The sequence below is a fragment of the Aquila chrysaetos genome, chromosome 9 (genome assembly GCF_900496995.4).
Source record: "Aquila chrysaetos chrysaetos chromosome 9, bAquChr1.4, whole genome shotgun sequence".
NCBI lineage: Eukaryota > Metazoa > Chordata > Aves > Accipitriformes > Accipitridae > Aquila > Aquila chrysaetos.
In genome coordinates this window covers 16685297-16702200 of record NC_044012.1, presented here as the reverse complement: position 1 = coordinate 16702200, position 16904 = coordinate 16685297, and the positions used below count along the sequence as shown (strand labels likewise).

Sequence of the window (16904 nt, the reverse complement as noted above, 5' to 3'; positions counted from 1 at the left end):
CACAGCCCTCACAAAAATTTATTTCATTCATTTTTTTCTAAATTGCACTTTAAAAAAAGAAATCCAACAGCAAATACGGAAAAGAGTGCCGTGGTAAAGTCGATGACCAAATTCTAATGAAGTCTATGGAGCATCAATTAATGCAATACTTCCTTTCCAAATGCTGGTGTTTTCTCTTTCTTTTCTGTTACACGTCACCATGTTTTAATCCAAGAGCGACTGCCTTTCAAAGAAAAGCCCTGTACAATAGCTTAGGCAGGAAGAGAACTCATTTACTTCTTTATGCTGTGCATTAGTCCAGAGCTAAAGATTTTGTGTGCTTCCCATTGGTCACAAACAAATGATTAAAACCAGCCTTACAGTAGAAGAAAAAACAAAACAAAACAAAACAAAAAAAAAAAAAAACAAAAAAAAAAAAAAAGAAAGAATGAGACTGTGGTGCAATACTTTAACAAACCAACCTAATTAGATAAAAAACACCTTCATACAATAAAAATGTGGTATTTTAATGGGTATTAAGCAGTGCTGTGGGAATAGCCTCTCTCCAAACATGCTTTTTAAACCTGTTTGCAAAATTACATTGCTAATTACAAATGGGAATTTAAGTGGCAGTACCACTGGGAAAAACTTTTGTGAACCTGTCATAAAGTGATCAGATAAACTGCATCTGTAGGGGAAAATACATTGCCATTCCACCAGCAATGTTGCTGCTAGATAAAAAGACTAGCAGTCTCACCACCTGAACCTTCACTTGTCTTCCACTGATGTGGCAGAGAACCTGATACAAAACCACTGAAAGCAATGAGAAGTTTCCCCTCGATGACAGCAGGGCTTTCGCATCAAAACATAACAGAGAAATATTGCAGAATTTTTCAAGCTGATAAAACCAGACTTACCTAACTACACTGAGTTAGTTAAAAATATACCTTTAAAAGTAATTTATTTATGTTATTCTGAAAAACTCCTTTTACATATATATCCCCATCAGGAACAAGACCTTGCACATAAGCTTTGCATGAATAAAAATGGCTTTAACTGAGATAACCTATGAAGTTTATCCTCAAAATAAAATTAAATATTCGGGATGGCTAAATGAGGCACAGTTTTTCCATGGGAAAAATATCAAAGTATTATTTATTTTTCTGTAAGTACTTGTTTTGAAAAGCCTTTCCTCCCCACCTGGCCTTCGGCTAAAAGCCACAATCTACATTTAAACAGTGTGTACGCTTTAGAAAACTATCAACCATCTTTTTTTAAAGCAGGAGCATATGAAATTATTTGATCCACTTTTCATATAGAAAGTCTAGGGCTGACCATAAAGAAATAGGCAGGCTCCCAGTATAAACTTACCAGGATTACATCAAAGACCTTCCTCTAGGATCAGACGATTGATTTCTTCAATGCTTTTTAGAATTTCTTCCAGGATATTTTGGGTTATTGCCTTAGACCTTTGCTCAGCTGGAATGACAGATATTCTGTTTGTAGACTATGATGTTCTCTCTTTCTAGGGGAATGAGTGTCTGTAGTTTATACACACGTACACTATGTGAACAGAGGGAGACTTGGAAAGTTCACAAAATTATTATTTATTGTTTCAAAAAGAGTAGTTTATTACAGAAACACTGATACAGGCTTAACCGCAGCATCTTATGCAATACAGAGACTGTTTGTTATTCTGTGAGCTCAGGACTGGGGCACTGTATGCTCAGAGAAAATTCCCGCTCCCCCAAACAGGCATTTGCTCTTTATATGCATTTAATACATAAGGCTTAGCTTTACAGCTACTACCTTCTTTACCTAACTCTCTTGAAACTAACCGTCCTGGAATTATAAAAGATTTTTGAGATAGGACAACAAGAAGTGGCTTAGTCCTTACCTAGCACTATCAAGTCTTTGGGGAATCAGACAGCAAACTATCTCCGAGGGCAATGCGACACACTACCCACCATTCTCCTTCCTCCCCCAAGACAAATCTGTCACCTCCGTACCACTCATCATTCGCATCAGAGTATGCATCAAAAGATGCGAGGCTGCTCCCAAATCCCATTTCTCCTGCAAGACAGTACTTTGTTCTGTCACTTGCCTACTGAGTCTATCCCCTTATTTTGTGCCTCACAGCATGTGTGGCTGCACCCCAAGATCAAACACCCATGCATGATTTTCCTTCACAGATCTTGAATCACAATGTTATACTTTAATAGGAACCTCAGTATACTTAATCCCTTTAAAACTGCCACAGTAATGCCCGCAAATGCATTAAATTCCACCCTAATCACGAAACACAAAGTATTTCTCCGGATGGACAGTGCACAGACTGTTCTGACCACATGCCAATCCATCCCTGAGCTAAAGCAACATACACTGCCCACATTCGTTAGTGTGAAGTCCAAGGATACATGGCTGAAAATCCCAGCCATTTTAAAAGTTCTCTGCTGCAAATTTTGCTAGAAACACAACTGATCTCCTCCCACATTTTAAGGAAGGATCTCACATTCTCAAAGGATACTCATTGCAAGTGATTTAAGGGACCAGTGCCACTGAGCCTGCATTTAAATCCAAACCCATTAAAAACGAAAGCAAGACTGGTAGATAGCATTTTTCAAGGTATAAGCAAGACACCCTTTCATAGTCAGCTCGAGTTTCAGAGTTCCACTGAATTTTCAGATCAAGTAGGGTTATCAGAGAAAATTATCAAACTATCAGAGCTTTGACAAAAAGCAGAAAAACCGCTTGCCCAGTAAGTCTTGTTCACGAGTCTTAAATTTTATTAACAACAGCTTCAGATTTAAGGAACAACTCCTTTTCATTTATGTTTGGCAGGGACCTTGGTTTGAACCAGGGAACCACAGGGTCTTCCATTATCCCTGCTGAGGGGTTAGTGTGGTGGGATCTTTTAGCTGTATTTTTACAGGGCTTTTCTTGGTCATTGAGGAGCTTCTCAGGCACTGATGGCATTTCAGTCTCCTGTGGCCACAGTCTGGTCTTCTGAAGAGCAAAAGGATTTACTCCACCAGAAGTTTTATAGACTAAAACAATAGGATCATTTATTGCCCTATAATATACAATAGGCCACACCACACAAACAAAACCAGTGGTACTCAATTTCACAGCTGTTATAGGACCTCCCAACAAGACACTGCATCATTCCCTTCCTCAAATGATGTCCTGGTATCGACAAACAATTAGATTCTGTATGACTAAAACAGAAGTATTTCTCACATATGATGGGCACGTACCACGTCATGCGAGACGCACACGTATAGGTATTAAGAAATCTGGCTGAACACTTACTTGCAGATATAAGCCTGTTGGAATGCCAACTCCCATGGCAAGCCAATGGACTGGTCCTTATTAAACAGTGGACATGAGGTTACATGACAGCAGTGTGTTTGCAAAACACTAACTACACAGGACTTTCCAACTCAAAAAAGGATCTCTCACATATTCAGAAGTGTCATTGCTACTCTGCAAATTATAAGACAAAATATATGCCATATAGCCCTGATGACAATAAATCCAGAAGACTACAAAAAGCAAATGCACTGTGCGGATATATCCCTTGCAGAGAGACCAGGATAGCAATAGTTGAACCTGCACAAGTCATTTCCCCTCTTTCTTAGATTATGCAGTAGTAAAAATATCTGCACCGGCACAGCCTTTTCACCACAGCTAACACCACTGGTGTTCCACCATTGCAAGACAAATGTCATGAGATATTCCAACACAAACAGGCTTTGCTGGCTCAGAAATCAGACACAATGAAGATTTTGCATTTGGAACTTGGTTAATAATTCTTGAATGGAATACAGTCCAACTCAGTCTCCCATAGCTGTAGTTACTCTGTAGGAGTAAATACAAGCTTAGTTTTGCTGCCAATGTTGGCAGATATGACTAAATAAATTCACAGAGAAAGTCTATTTGACCATTTCTTCACATTAACTTTTTGAACTAAAACTATACCTCATTTTCCATGAAAAGATATCTATAAATATCACATAGTCTGCAAACTCCCGAGTATTCAGAGCAACTAGTATATTAACTAGAAAAGTGGTTTAGTTACAAAAAAATACTTAACTATTTTGTACATTTCAGCATCTACCATTTACTTTCCAACCAGGTTTTGATGCTGACATTCAGGAAGCAAAATCCATCCACAAGGATTTCTATAAAGGCCAACATCTGCAGCACAGGGAGCAATGTTCCATTTTGATTTAAATATCACCAAACAATTATTTTCCCAACTTTGGAAAAACTAACTCTTACAAAGTTTCAATACTCAAAAGACTTCTCTCTCCTCTATTCATAACCCAATTCAAAAGAAACCATAAAAGTCAACCAAGATCTTCTTCTGAAGGGTGCCTACAAACAGCCACTTACCAAGCTCCTCCTGGGTCTTATTACAGATCTCACATAACCTACAGAAAACCCTTCTGTTAATGAATGCTGCTGTAAAGAACATTTCCATATGTCGACAATCATGTGCTACAAATTTCCCATTTTTGTCATAATCAAAGTTTTAGTGTAAAGTCTGGACTACATTATTTAACATTTAAGTCATTAAAGAATATAACATACTGTTGTTACTTTTCATCCCAATTTACAGAAGAAAATGTACTCCATAACCAAGGCCTTCTCATTCAGAAGAATTAAGGTTTCACTAAGCCAAGAGGTACTATCAATAGCGCAAGAGACATAGATTGTATCGCTTAGATGAGGACTTCACCTAGCTACTACACAGAACGTGCTTCCTTCTTACAAACATCAACCTAAGTAACTCCACTTTAGAGGGGGTGGGAGAAAGAGGGTTGTTAGAGATCAAAAAAAAGTTACCTTAACGAGATTGTTTGCAGAAACTTCACGGGCCATTCAGCTTTCCAATCAACATGCCAAATTAAAAGTGCACCACATTAAATCTGAAACACCTATAAAACAAGCCCTGATGAAATGCAGACTGTCTTCCATCCACCTCCTCCATATGGCTCAAGCAAAGTCAACTTTTAATTTCATAACACAAAATATTTAATTTATGCTTTTCTTCATATGTCAATTTAACCTCCGGCACATAGCTTTGAAACCATGTAAGGATGCCTAACACTTTCCATATGGCAACTGAATTGTGGCTTTTAATTGAACCAACTGGTATCATTCAAGGATAATTCCCTTGGAATCCAGCTTTCTGCTACAGTATTGGCCAATTCACTAATCTCATCACCATGGCACTAATACTTTCAGAGACTCTTTGATTGTTAATATTCATATTATAATTTTCCCAAACCAGAGCTGTCAAGATATACTGTGTGCACCACTAATTAAATTATCTTGGTTTGTTGGCACCAAATTTCAACACTAAATAAGATTCTACTTCTCTCTTTCAATACAAAGTTTGGCAATTTTATTTTAAATGCCATACACAGTATCTTGTGTATCAAAATATTTTGTTAGTCATACCGGTATCTAGCACTGCTGAGTCTGTTGTTTCTTTTAATCCTCAGAGTCAATACAAATAATTATCTATACAATACTGTACTTGAAAATATTTCATTTCAAAAGATCACTTCAAGCAGTTACACAAGATAGCACCCAGGGCAATTTTAATTGCTTTTGCCACTTTTTTGTATCAGCAAGAAGGCAGTATTTCAAATGTCATTCTACCCATGCGATGACCCCAAAGTAGTGCTACAATTAAATCTTCCAATTCAACAGCCTTTAAGCCATAGTATATACATACCACTAAAAAAAGTATCTTTCCTGTTTATTATTTTCATTTTGGATGAATGACCTACCCAGCTGTGTCTTCCATAAGGCTATGTATTTTTATATGCACACACGCACATGCTATTTAATAGTGGAGGATTGGGAAGGGCTTTTTTTTTTTTTTTTTTAATTTAAGAAAGATCATGCTAGAGGAGCAGTGGAGTTGACACTGGCGTAGTCTGCTCTCAGCCATGCAAGGAATGCCCATTAATGTCACTGGCAGTTACAGGCACAGAACAAATGGAGAACAAGCCCCACCTCTGAAGCAGTGATGTGCCTCAGCATTTCACACTGTATTATTCCCAGACCAGATACTCAACTCTAATTAATATCAATTAGGGTTGAACATAAGGATCACTAGCACCAAAGAGCCCAGCAGAAGTGGTAAGCTAAAGCCTTTTCTATTCTACCTAAAATGATTACTTACAACTTGGCTCACTGTGAGCTGGTTTGAAATTTAATTAAAAATACGAGTTTTTTTTCCAATCCCAAGCACAGATCTCAATGAGACATGCAAGAAACTAGTAAAATTTCTTATGGCTTTGAAGATAAAAGTAAATTGAGCTAAGCAAATGTCACATTTAATATTTTACCCTCTAGCATAGAACTACTTCTCAGTTAAATAAATAAATACATGAATATTTGCAAACAATGTTGATCTCCAAAAATAGTTTTTAAAAGTAAACACACTGAATAAATTTAAACTTAAGAATTATACAGGATAATCCACAGTGTCAAAAAAACCTTTCTGGACACAAGTTAACTCATTCATAAAGCAGCAAAAGAAGCATATTCAGTTGCTCTAACAGATTTACAGCCCCAGTGGTTTCAATTAGCTTTGAAACTAGAAGATGACTCTGGACCTCATATTTTCATGGGTGCAACAGAATTGCTTTTTTCTTTAATTCTACATGATGTGGAGGGCTGCAACCCAGCCCTCAGCCTCCACAGTAATTAAAACATTTAGAGCAGAGCAGCCCCTGCTGGGCGGGTGGCAACAATTTCATGAGATCAGAGCTCAGCCCAGAACAGAAAGTTGTATACACACCAGAAGTGCCTATTTCAGATACATTCCCCTTCCCCTGGCTCATGCCTTCACCCAACAATTTACTATGAGATCCTTCTCAGATGACTGATGCATTTGGCAATAGCTGGATGCTAATTACTGTTCTTCCAGTGAATTGGAGGGGGGACACACGGATGGACGGGACACGACATGGACGACACGTCAGCTGAGGGAAGTCTGCTCTAACCAAGAAACTCTCAAAACTTCAGTTCAGTTAGAGAAAAGGTGTTGTATTCTTGAACCCTCCTCGTGTCAAGCACCCCTTGAGTGAACTGATGTAAAGACCTCCTCCTCCACGACTATTGTAAATTCAATCATTCTAGAGAGGAGCACAAATGAAATTTTATTGCTTTCCTGTATTAGTCACTCATTCCTCTTTGTAAAATGCTACATGAATCCCCCTGAACTTCAGTCTCATCTCCCCTGGATGACTAACTTTAACAAAACAATTCAGTGTCTCTGTTCTTGAGGAAAACAGCCTTCCAACTACAGCCAAGACAGAATTTTTGGCTTATATAGAGCAAAGCAAGTCAAATTTCACTATTGTATTCAAGTTCTAATCAAAACAATTCAAATCTTTGACGTTTCAGACTTGGAAGCAACTGAGTGCTCTCCTCTCCCATCAACAGGTCTTTGGAGGTACACTGGATTTCACCAAATAGGGCCCTACATACTAATAAAACCACCATCAACAAAACTCTGGTTAAGGATTCCTAGGAGGAAAACTATTTCTAGGACCATTTTTTTTTTTTAAACTCAACTGGATGTTTCTCTGAACGCAGATATTTTTCATCAGTGTTTGATCTAACTCTTTCTGCCATAAGTCATAAATGCAGCAATTGGGAGCTATTTCAGGGGGAAAAAAATGTTTTAATGAGAAGCCAAAGTTTCAGCTGTGACACAATAAAATTGTACCATTCCACAGAGCCTTGTAAGCTAATTGAACATTTTAGGAGGAAATCTGAAGTAGTAAGGAGAAGAGCCCTTGGTCAATTCAAGTGCAACAGTACTACATTATTGGGGAATACACAACTGTCCCACACAATCCCATGTGACTAACTATTAGTAGAAGTGACTAGTATTTCTACATCTTGAGCTGAATGAAGAGCCAAGAGGTTAGGCTACAATTCGCTTTGTACTTGGTATAATTATACAAGAGATCAAAGAGATCTCAGAAGAGAAACAGTCATGCAATCTCAGTTACAGAGTCAATAGCTGTGACTCCATAATCCTTGTCAAAAAAGACTGTACATATGGCACATCTGGTTCCAATGTAGGATTAGAAATGCATCCTTCCATATTACCAAAAGTTCATATTTTAAAGGAACTTTAATGTAGCTGTCACAGTGTGCCTGTGACAGGATGACAATTAAACTAAATCAATTAGCAGGGTATATATTCATACAGATACTACCAAATATATTAGGCAATAAATTGCGAATATTTTCAAACATTCAGAAACAGCTCTATCAGGTTGACAGTAAAAAGCCTCATGGGAGCAGTGCTTTTAAACATACTTAAACCTATTTACAGTTTTATAATGTACTAGAACTGTAATTTTTAGTTAATGGCTTGCTAATTGCTGAGCTATCATGAGGAGGACACCTTGAGTAAGAAGAGAAATACTGTTCTACTGTCATTCCAGCTGAGCAGACCTCATGGAACTGAAAACTGAAGAAGAGTTTTGTGAATAGCAAAGTATCTTTGACAAAAGATTTGTTTTTTCTTCTTTCCAGAAAGCAAACTGTCTTTATGGAAGAAAATACATTTCACAAAGCTGAAGTCAGAGGTTTTGACCTTTAACTCTTGTATTTTAAACCTATGTTTAGTTTGGTGAGTTGAGCTTCTTTCCTAGAAAATATATATGTGAAAGGTAGAACACGTCTAAAAAGCTTCACTCACAAAAATGGGATAATGAAAACTAATTAAAAGCACATGTTTTTACTCTTTGCATCTGTTTCTGTATGCATATGTATGCATCTGCATACATACACATATGTACCATTATTAATGAGAACTTCTTTCTTTGGACACATTGTCTCCAAGTAAAGCACAATAAAAATCACTTCAACCAACCATACCTGCAAGTTGAATGTGAAGTGATTATACTCGTCAATTACAAACACTTACATCAATATCTTACTTTCTGTGCCTTACTTCTACTGACTGCCAAACAATTCATCCTCCTCTAAATACAATAGTGGTGGAATCTAAAAAGTCATCGTTAGCTTTTCCCATACTACACATCTTCTACACACTTCAACACCCCACCTAAAATGAACTATTCTCCACTCATGAGTTAATTTTTCCTGAGACACAGAAGTCCAGGCTTCTGACAATAAAACTGGTGGCTAACAAAGTGAAGAGCCTGCAGGAGGTTTGGTGGCCCTGCTCTGCTTGTGCTTTCAGAGCAACATTCCTTGCTGGGAAACACAGATTCCGATCTCCCCGTCTCTCAGGTTACTTTTCCACTGATGAAGCTTTCAGGGCTTGATCCAAAGCTCACAGAAGTCAATGGGAGTCTTTCAGTAAACATCAATAAACTCTGGATCATACCCTGAAACACTGTGAGGACTATATCTAAGAATTGTTAACTTTGTTTACCTCCCATCAGGTCTTTTTGCTTAAAGAGACAACATAAAAAAAAAAAAAAAAGAAAAAAGAAAAAAAAAAGGCAATTTAAATATTTCCTCATTTCCTCCAGCCCAGCTTTACACGGGAGGACTGGAGGAAAGAGAAAGGGTGGGAAGTGACTAGTGTGGTAACAGCCAGGACAAGTGACATGTGCAGTTACTCTTACGGAGAAAGTCAGCCACGCATTATTAGCAAAGAGCAAATAAATAACAGTACACTCTTCAGGGATTTCTCCTTTCCTGAATTCCTCTGCCAAAATGTCACAGACAAACTTGTGCACCAGTCAGGGTTCACAAGCTCATGCACACTAGCAGGGTGCTGGGCTTTTCCCAGAGATTCTCTGTTTGTTCCTGTTCGTTAAGAGTTTTGTTCTAATCGTACTGCTCAGACACTAGCGGACAGGTCCCCTTACTCCTCTGGCTTTTGTACAAGCACCAAGTTTGCTCTGCAGCTCCTAACTTCATCAAAGGACTGAAGGAAACCACCCACGGTGCAGCCCCCTGGTGCAGCCCCCTGGAGCAGCATTAGGGCAAAGAAAACCCTTCCTTTGCATAACCGACCCTTGGGAGGGACAGAAGGATGTAGAAAGAGCATTTAGTTTTCCCTATTTAAAAAAAAAAGGGGGGGGGGGGGGGCAGCGAGGAAGCTGACATACCCTGGCGCTGGAGAGCCTGCAAACAGCCCGGTGCTGGCAGCCTTGCTGGAGTCCCGAGCTGCTGCCTCCGCTGCTGCTGCCCCCGGAGTATTTCTGCTTCACCATCCAGTCCTCCAGCCCTTTGCGAGCCAGGGAGGCGTTCACCGCAAAACTATCACCTAGAAAAGAGGAGACAATGCCGCCGCTGAGTCGCCCGCAGAGCCCGCCCGGTCCCCGCGGCCATCCCCGCGGCCGGGGCCGGGGCCGGGGCCGGGGCCGGGGCCGAGAGGGGCACGCAGCGGGCAAACCGCGGCGGAAAGTTGAGGGGAGAGGGCAGGGGGACGGGAGCAGCCACCCGGACTGGGGGGAAGGCGTTCAAAGTTACTAGCAGTAAGGAGCCATCCCTACCTTCTGGACTTTCTCTGGGTTTACAAACGGCAGCTAGGCAGATCCGGGGTGGGGGGTGGGGGGGAATAATAAAGGAAGATCATTAGACACCAGTATAAAATCACAGCAACAAACCGAGTAAAATCCGAATAAGGGGAAGGGGCTAAGGAAGTAGCAAGTGAAAGGAACTAACCATGTTTGGAGTGAAGTTTCCCCATCTCTCTGCATTGATCTGCAATTACGATTCATTTGACTGTTTGCGGTAGGGTCAGGCTCGCTTGTTGTTATTTTTGTAGATATATAAAATCCCAGCGTGTTTAGAAATCCATGTGCTCCGCTTCCCCCTGCTAACGCACAAGCGAGATCGAATCTCAGCTCCTCTCCTGCAGCACGGTCCGGCGTCCCCCTCTCCGCTCCAGTCTTCCTCCTCTCTCCTCTCTTTCCCAAAGACAGAGGCGGTTACAAAAGACCTTACTTCACCCACCGGGGAACATGATTGACACCTCATTGAGATTAGACCACTTGCAGGCAGCCTCCGCCTTCCCATTGGGCCGCGGCGGCAGATGAAAGGAGCGAGTGAGCCTTTTGGAGGCTCCACAGAAAAAAAAAAAAAAAAAAAAAGGGAAAGAAAGAAAAAAGAAAAAGGAGCAGCCGGGGCGCGTTTCACTTCCAGCCAGGCACGGGCGGCGGGGCCGGCCCCGCTCCGCTCCCCGCGCAGCCCCGGGGGCGCCGGGCAGACAATGCGCCGCGCTGCCCCCCGCCGCCCCGGCCCCGGCCCCGGCCCCCGCCTCGCTCGCCCGCGGCGGCCGCGCCCGCGGAGCCGGCCCGCTTCGCCCCGCGCCGCCGACGGCTCCTGGCCCGGGCCGCCGCCGCCGGCCGCCCCTGCCCGGCTCGGCCGGGGGCTCCCGGGGCCGCCCCGCCGGGCAGCGCCGCCCTCCCCAGGCTGCGCGGACCCCCGCGGAAAGCCGGCGCTGCGGGGTGCCGCTCTCCGCGCCCGCGGGGGCCCGCCCCCTTCGATCGCGGAAAAGCAGCTTTCCCGCACGGGCCGAAGGGTCTCCCTCCCAGCCGCGACTCTGCGCCTGCCGCTCGGCCGCCCCTTCAGGGGTGCAGGAGGGATCCGGACGCTGGACGCCCCCCACGCCCTTTGCGATGTTCGCAAACTGCCTGCCATCACCCCCGCTGCTCGGATGCGGTGACGAAGCGCTCCTGAACCCCTCGTGTCCCTACTTGGCCGTATCTTCGTTGCGAAGCGTGTCTGGAAAAGCAGTTGCTCTATTGACTTAGTCCTGCAAACTGTTTGTCACGGGCATCTCTGCGCACACAAGTGATCCTACTGAAGTCACTCTTAATGCCAAAATGCAGTTTTCGGGGTCAGACCCGGAAGCCTTTCGCAGTGATTCAAAATGTTGGCGGCAGGAGGACAAAGCCTCTGTCGGCTTTTAAAAATTATTATTATTGTTATTATTACTGTTGTTATTAATTGAGTAGATCAGATTTAAAAATAATCTCCCCTTCTTTTCCAGTTTATGAATGGTATCTTTTTTACATATAGAATAAACTAAAAGGAAACTTGCTGTTTCATACAGACAATTCTCACAGACATTAAAAATTTGTTTCCTTCCTCTGGCTGGTCATTATTTTTCTGTTTATGAAAATCACATCTCCCTCGAGATCCTTGTAGTTCAACTAGGAGAGATAAAAGGGAGCGTGTAGTAGGTTCAGAACAAGAAAAAATGAAGGCTTCTGAGAATTTTACTCAAGAAACTACTAGTCAAACTATGTAAGGATTGACCCAGATGGGCCTGGTCCAAAAACTTCAAGGCCACATCTGTGCTTTCAAATCCATACGTTTCAAGCACAGGGAGGAAGGACTTAGACTTGGGAGCTCATCTGAAAAAGAGATTCAAAGCATATGTATAACACTTCTGCAGGGAATTGGGACGTGGAGAGGAGGGTCAGGCTTGGAGCTCATTTTTAGAAGGAATTCCAAAGCACATGGATGTGGTGAAGGTCTGGTATGAAATGACTGCGCAGCACAGCCAGTGGAAAGCCATTAAATGAACCATTTAAAGCCAAATTGTTCTTTGGATGACTGCAAAGTCATTTCTCACATTATTTCAACTATTTATCTGTCTAGCAAAGAAAACACTTGCGTTGTGAAATGCAGCCATTGCAACAGCATCAATTGCTTGTCAAATAGCTAATAACATGCATCTTTTCTGAATCTTTTTTTTATGTATTTTAATAATTTATTTGGCCCATTTTTTATGTTGTGTATTTAAAGTGACATATTTGTTCCTTTGAAGATTGCCTCTTGTTTTGGGGAGAAGCAAGAGGGAATAAAGTGGTTTAGATGAAGCAGAGGGGCATAAGCCTCACCTAGACTGTGAAAACTTGTAAAAAACTCTCTGATGCATATTAAGAAATTCGAAATCGTAATACCAATTTTATTTTCTCCTCAGCTTGGCATATACTCGAGTACCCTTTTTTAACTCCATCAGCAAATGTTTTATTTGGGATATCACTTATCTTCACTGTTTAGGAGAAATAGAGAACACCTTAGTGGAAGTGCCCCCCGAATGGTATGGATTTATTCATTTATTTTGTGAAACGGTGCTCCCATCATTCAGCTCTTGGGAACGAGGCCTTAGAAATGTCATGAGTTCTGCAGGTCTGAACGAGCGACTGGGGGAAGAAGGCTTTGCTTTCACAGCGGATTACAGAGGTCCACTTGTGTCCCAGTTACGGTGATGAAGGAAGGGACTTGCATTTGTAACACAGTCACTGTTGCGCAGTACTGCTTTCACATATGCAACATTTGTTAAGAGTTTAAAGCAAGCCCTTTGTAATTACAGTCAATAACGTACCATGCAAAACCAAGGTTTTCACAGGAGAGCAAATCTGACACAAGAATCCCAAATGTCAGTAACTGACTCTGCATACAATGGGATTCATGACTGCCATGTTTGGGCACAGGAGTAACACAAGTACAAGCTGATTACATTACACTGAGTAGGAATCACAACCGCAGCTATTTCTTCCTCCACCTGGGAGAGAGAAAGTTTTAGCTACTCTTAAAGGGCCAAATCTTGAGATTCTTAGCGTGGTTTTGCCCAGACAAATTCCAGCTGATTTCAGGAGGATTTAGCAGGGTATAACAACTAAACAGGGACCTCAGGATTTGACTCAGTAGAATTATAATGATCCTCAAAACTACAGGGACCTTGAGGCACACAAAGCCTTTTGTTTTGCCTTCCATGGAGCCAGAAGTGTGTTAAGTAGTGACGTCTAGTAAAATATCAGAGTAAAGTACACCATTCATAAAACTGTACTAATGATTAAAGGGTCTCTAATTCAACCCAGTGACCCCAGTGGAATTCTTGAAGTTTGAAAGCCATGACGTAGAGTATTATTCATTGCCCTTTCATTAGTGCTGACTACACTTTACTTCTTCAGAGGACGGAAAACCCTTTTGAACCTTGATATAATATAAACTAGTTGATGATAGGAAATAAATGTATCTTAGCCAAGGAACGAGTGAATAAGACCGCTCTGGGAATTAATTTTCAATATTCAACAGCACAGTAAAATTAATGACAATACTTGCAATAGCAAGAGTTATATCATCAGTTAGATTGAGAAGAACCCTGTGTGTACCACTGAAGGTTGTTCTGATGTCCGGACAAAGAGTGGAGTACTTCTATGCAATGATATCAGCCAAAACAACACATGTCTAGTTTGATTCTGTATTTGCATATTAGCTACAGAACAGCGGGCAAAATAAATGCTAGCCTAGCGTATGGTAAAATAAACCAGCATTGAAAAGGTTCAGATTCACATGTACCTGAAGATAACTAAACATGGTATAAGGCTGCATAAAAGCAAGTGTCCTAAAAACAGTTGTTTAGAGGCCAGGACAGAAATACTACACTACACACTAATGGCATACCTGGCTTTAGACTGGTAAATTTAGTCAAGAGATCACATAATATGCGGACCTACAGACGTAGCCTATCATAGCAAACATAAACAGCTGATGGGATTCACCTCCCCGTTATGCAGGCTTTGCTGACACACTCAGAAAGTCCATACGGCCAGTGGAGAAGTCCCAGCCCTGCACAGCACACAAGCCACGTGCCAGAACCACCGACACCCACCGAGGAGCGGGGCTCTGCTTGGTGCCCAAGGCAGGACGGCAGTGATGCATCTCCTCCGCCACGCTGCTGTCTCCTACATGCAGGAGCAGAGGGAGGAGGGCAAATACGCGCGACAGATGAAAGAGTCACACTGACTCTCCTGTCTGAGTAATGGGGTAAGTGGTAGGATACCGCTTTCCAGTTTTTCAGCTTTACCTCCTTCCTTTTCCTCCCCTCTTCTGCCATGTTCCCATCCAACTGAAAATGAAAGAAACCTGGCATTGGCCTTCCGAAGTATTAGATGGGTGCTGTACTCTTCCACCTAGAAGTAGCACGCAGGTCATGCTAGACCACCTCCAGCAGAAGTGAGGGCTGAACTGTACTTTTTAAAGGAAAAAAACACGTAATTCTCAAAAAATTGTGCACACAGAGGCAGCAAAGTGCAAACTGTGCTGCTCCTCCTCTACATTAAATAATCTATGTCTATATTTTACAGAAGTGTTTTGAGAAAAGGCTGCTCAGCTGTGAAAGGGAAAACATACATAATTGCATGTTTCTAAACATGCTTCTGGTGCTCTCAGCCCCATTGTCAGGGACAACTTGAGATATATCTAAGCTCTTAAGATTTCCAGGATCCAACTGATACAGCATTTTGAACCTCATCACTCTCAAAAATCACAAAGAGGGTCACAACCTCACTCAACCTCCATTTCAACCACCTTCCAATCGATCCCCTTTTACTCCATCAACAAAGAATTGCCCACAGCAACAATACCTCTTCAACAATTGCTTCAATTACTATCCTGCTGATGTATTTAGGGTCTCAATCCTGCTCTTGCAGGTATGACTGATCCTTTTAATAACATTTAAATTTTGTTCTGGTGACCATATGAGTGCTTTGATCGCTCATTCCCAACACACACAAATGGGATGCCTGTCACAAGACACTGTTTCAGCTTTTGGGTCTTTGTCTTTGGTACCTATGGTCTTGGCAGCTTTTTCAGCACTTTTGCCTCAGGCATTTTTGCAATCTGGCATGTCAGCACCTACTAGCTTTAGCAACTTTGCAGCCTTGGCTTATTGCCTCGAAGCTTTGGCATGAGTCTGCACTGTGGCATCCTTTCAACTCCAAACCTACTTGCTTCACAGGTTTTCTTTGGGTCTTTTAGGATGTCAGCAACTGCCCTGACCCTACGGGGGAAGAAAGACTGATCAGCAAGTTCAAACAGTGTCTGTGCAGCAAAAAGATGTCTATCACAAATGAGCACATTCACTACATCACTTGCCCTTCTCTGTAAGCGTGCCAGATATTGCACATTCTCTGGTACCATGAGAAATTTTTCCAGGCCTTCTTCAAGATTATCCCTATACTTCTTCTAAGAGCCTGTGATGATCGGCTGGAGAAAACCCTGGCAAACTTCATAGTCCCAGATTGTTAAAACACTATGTCTCCCTACTCCAGTGGATATAGTTTCCATCATCAAAGTATTTTCTCCTTCACCTCTCTTCAAAGCCAAGAAAACCCATCACATAGAGACAGCTGTTGGGTTTAAGGGTTAGTAGTTCAGGGTGACAAGTGCTGATTCAGCAGATGAGCTGCTTCCCACAACAACCAGGAGACAGCTAGGTATCCTTTGTACTGCCTCCGTTAAAATACTCCTTTTCAGGAAGTATCACACCTTCTTTGCATTGTATTCAGGGAAATTAATCTAAGAAGTCTTAAAATGGAAGAATCCACAATGATGAGGATATAGGCTTGTGGCAGGTTAGTCTTTATTCTCGCCATCTATTACTCTGAAAGTCCATGTCAGGAACTGCCTTCTGTGAAGGCCTGAGTTCTGGTGCAGCTGGAAGACTTCTCTGTTAGAAAAGCTTTGTTGTTGTGAACTGCTAATTGTCACCTGTTTTGTCCTGCAACTTGTCTCTCAAAGGACTTTGCATTGCCAGCTCAATAATCCAGACCTCAGCTCATCAGAAAAGTGGAAAGCTGAACAAAACAGATGACGCCTAAACACAAGTGAGAGACTCTTGCTACCATGTGTCTATAGCCAAGGAAGCTGGACCAGGGCTTTCCCAGCACTTTAGAAGCAACTGGCTTTTTCAGTAGATTTTAATGGGTGTTGGATCTAGAATCTATTTGCTTGGAATCTGACTGGAGATCCACCAGAAGGAATTCAAAAATCATACAGAATTACCAGGAATTTTTCTGCCAAAGCTTCCCCAAGGAAAACACAGTTCCTATGCAAATAAAATGAACTTGCAGTTTATTTACAAATTTGAAACACTGTCGATG

General features: G+C 41.8%; 1 protein-coding gene across 2 annotated transcripts in view; it reads right to left on the bottom strand.

Moving 5' to 3' along the window:
• NKD1 (NKD inhibitor of WNT signaling pathway 1) overlaps positions 1-11141 on the bottom strand; it is a 115564-nt gene extending 104423 nt beyond the window's left edge. For both annotated transcript variants that reach the window (XR_003925130.1, XM_030026426.1), the window contains exons 1-3: positions 10669-11141; positions 10497-10529; positions 10110-10267 (exon numbers count right to left, since the gene is read on the bottom strand). Coding sequence is in view for 1 of the 2 variants with exons in the window: in XM_030026426.1 (XP_029882286.1) it covers positions 10110-10267; positions 10497-10529; positions 10669-10693 (216 nt within the window). In the remaining variant the exon portion in view is untranslated. The remainder of the gene's footprint in view (positions 1-10109; positions 10268-10496; positions 10530-10668) is intronic.
• Between the last annotated feature and the right edge of the window lie 5763 nt (positions 11142-16904).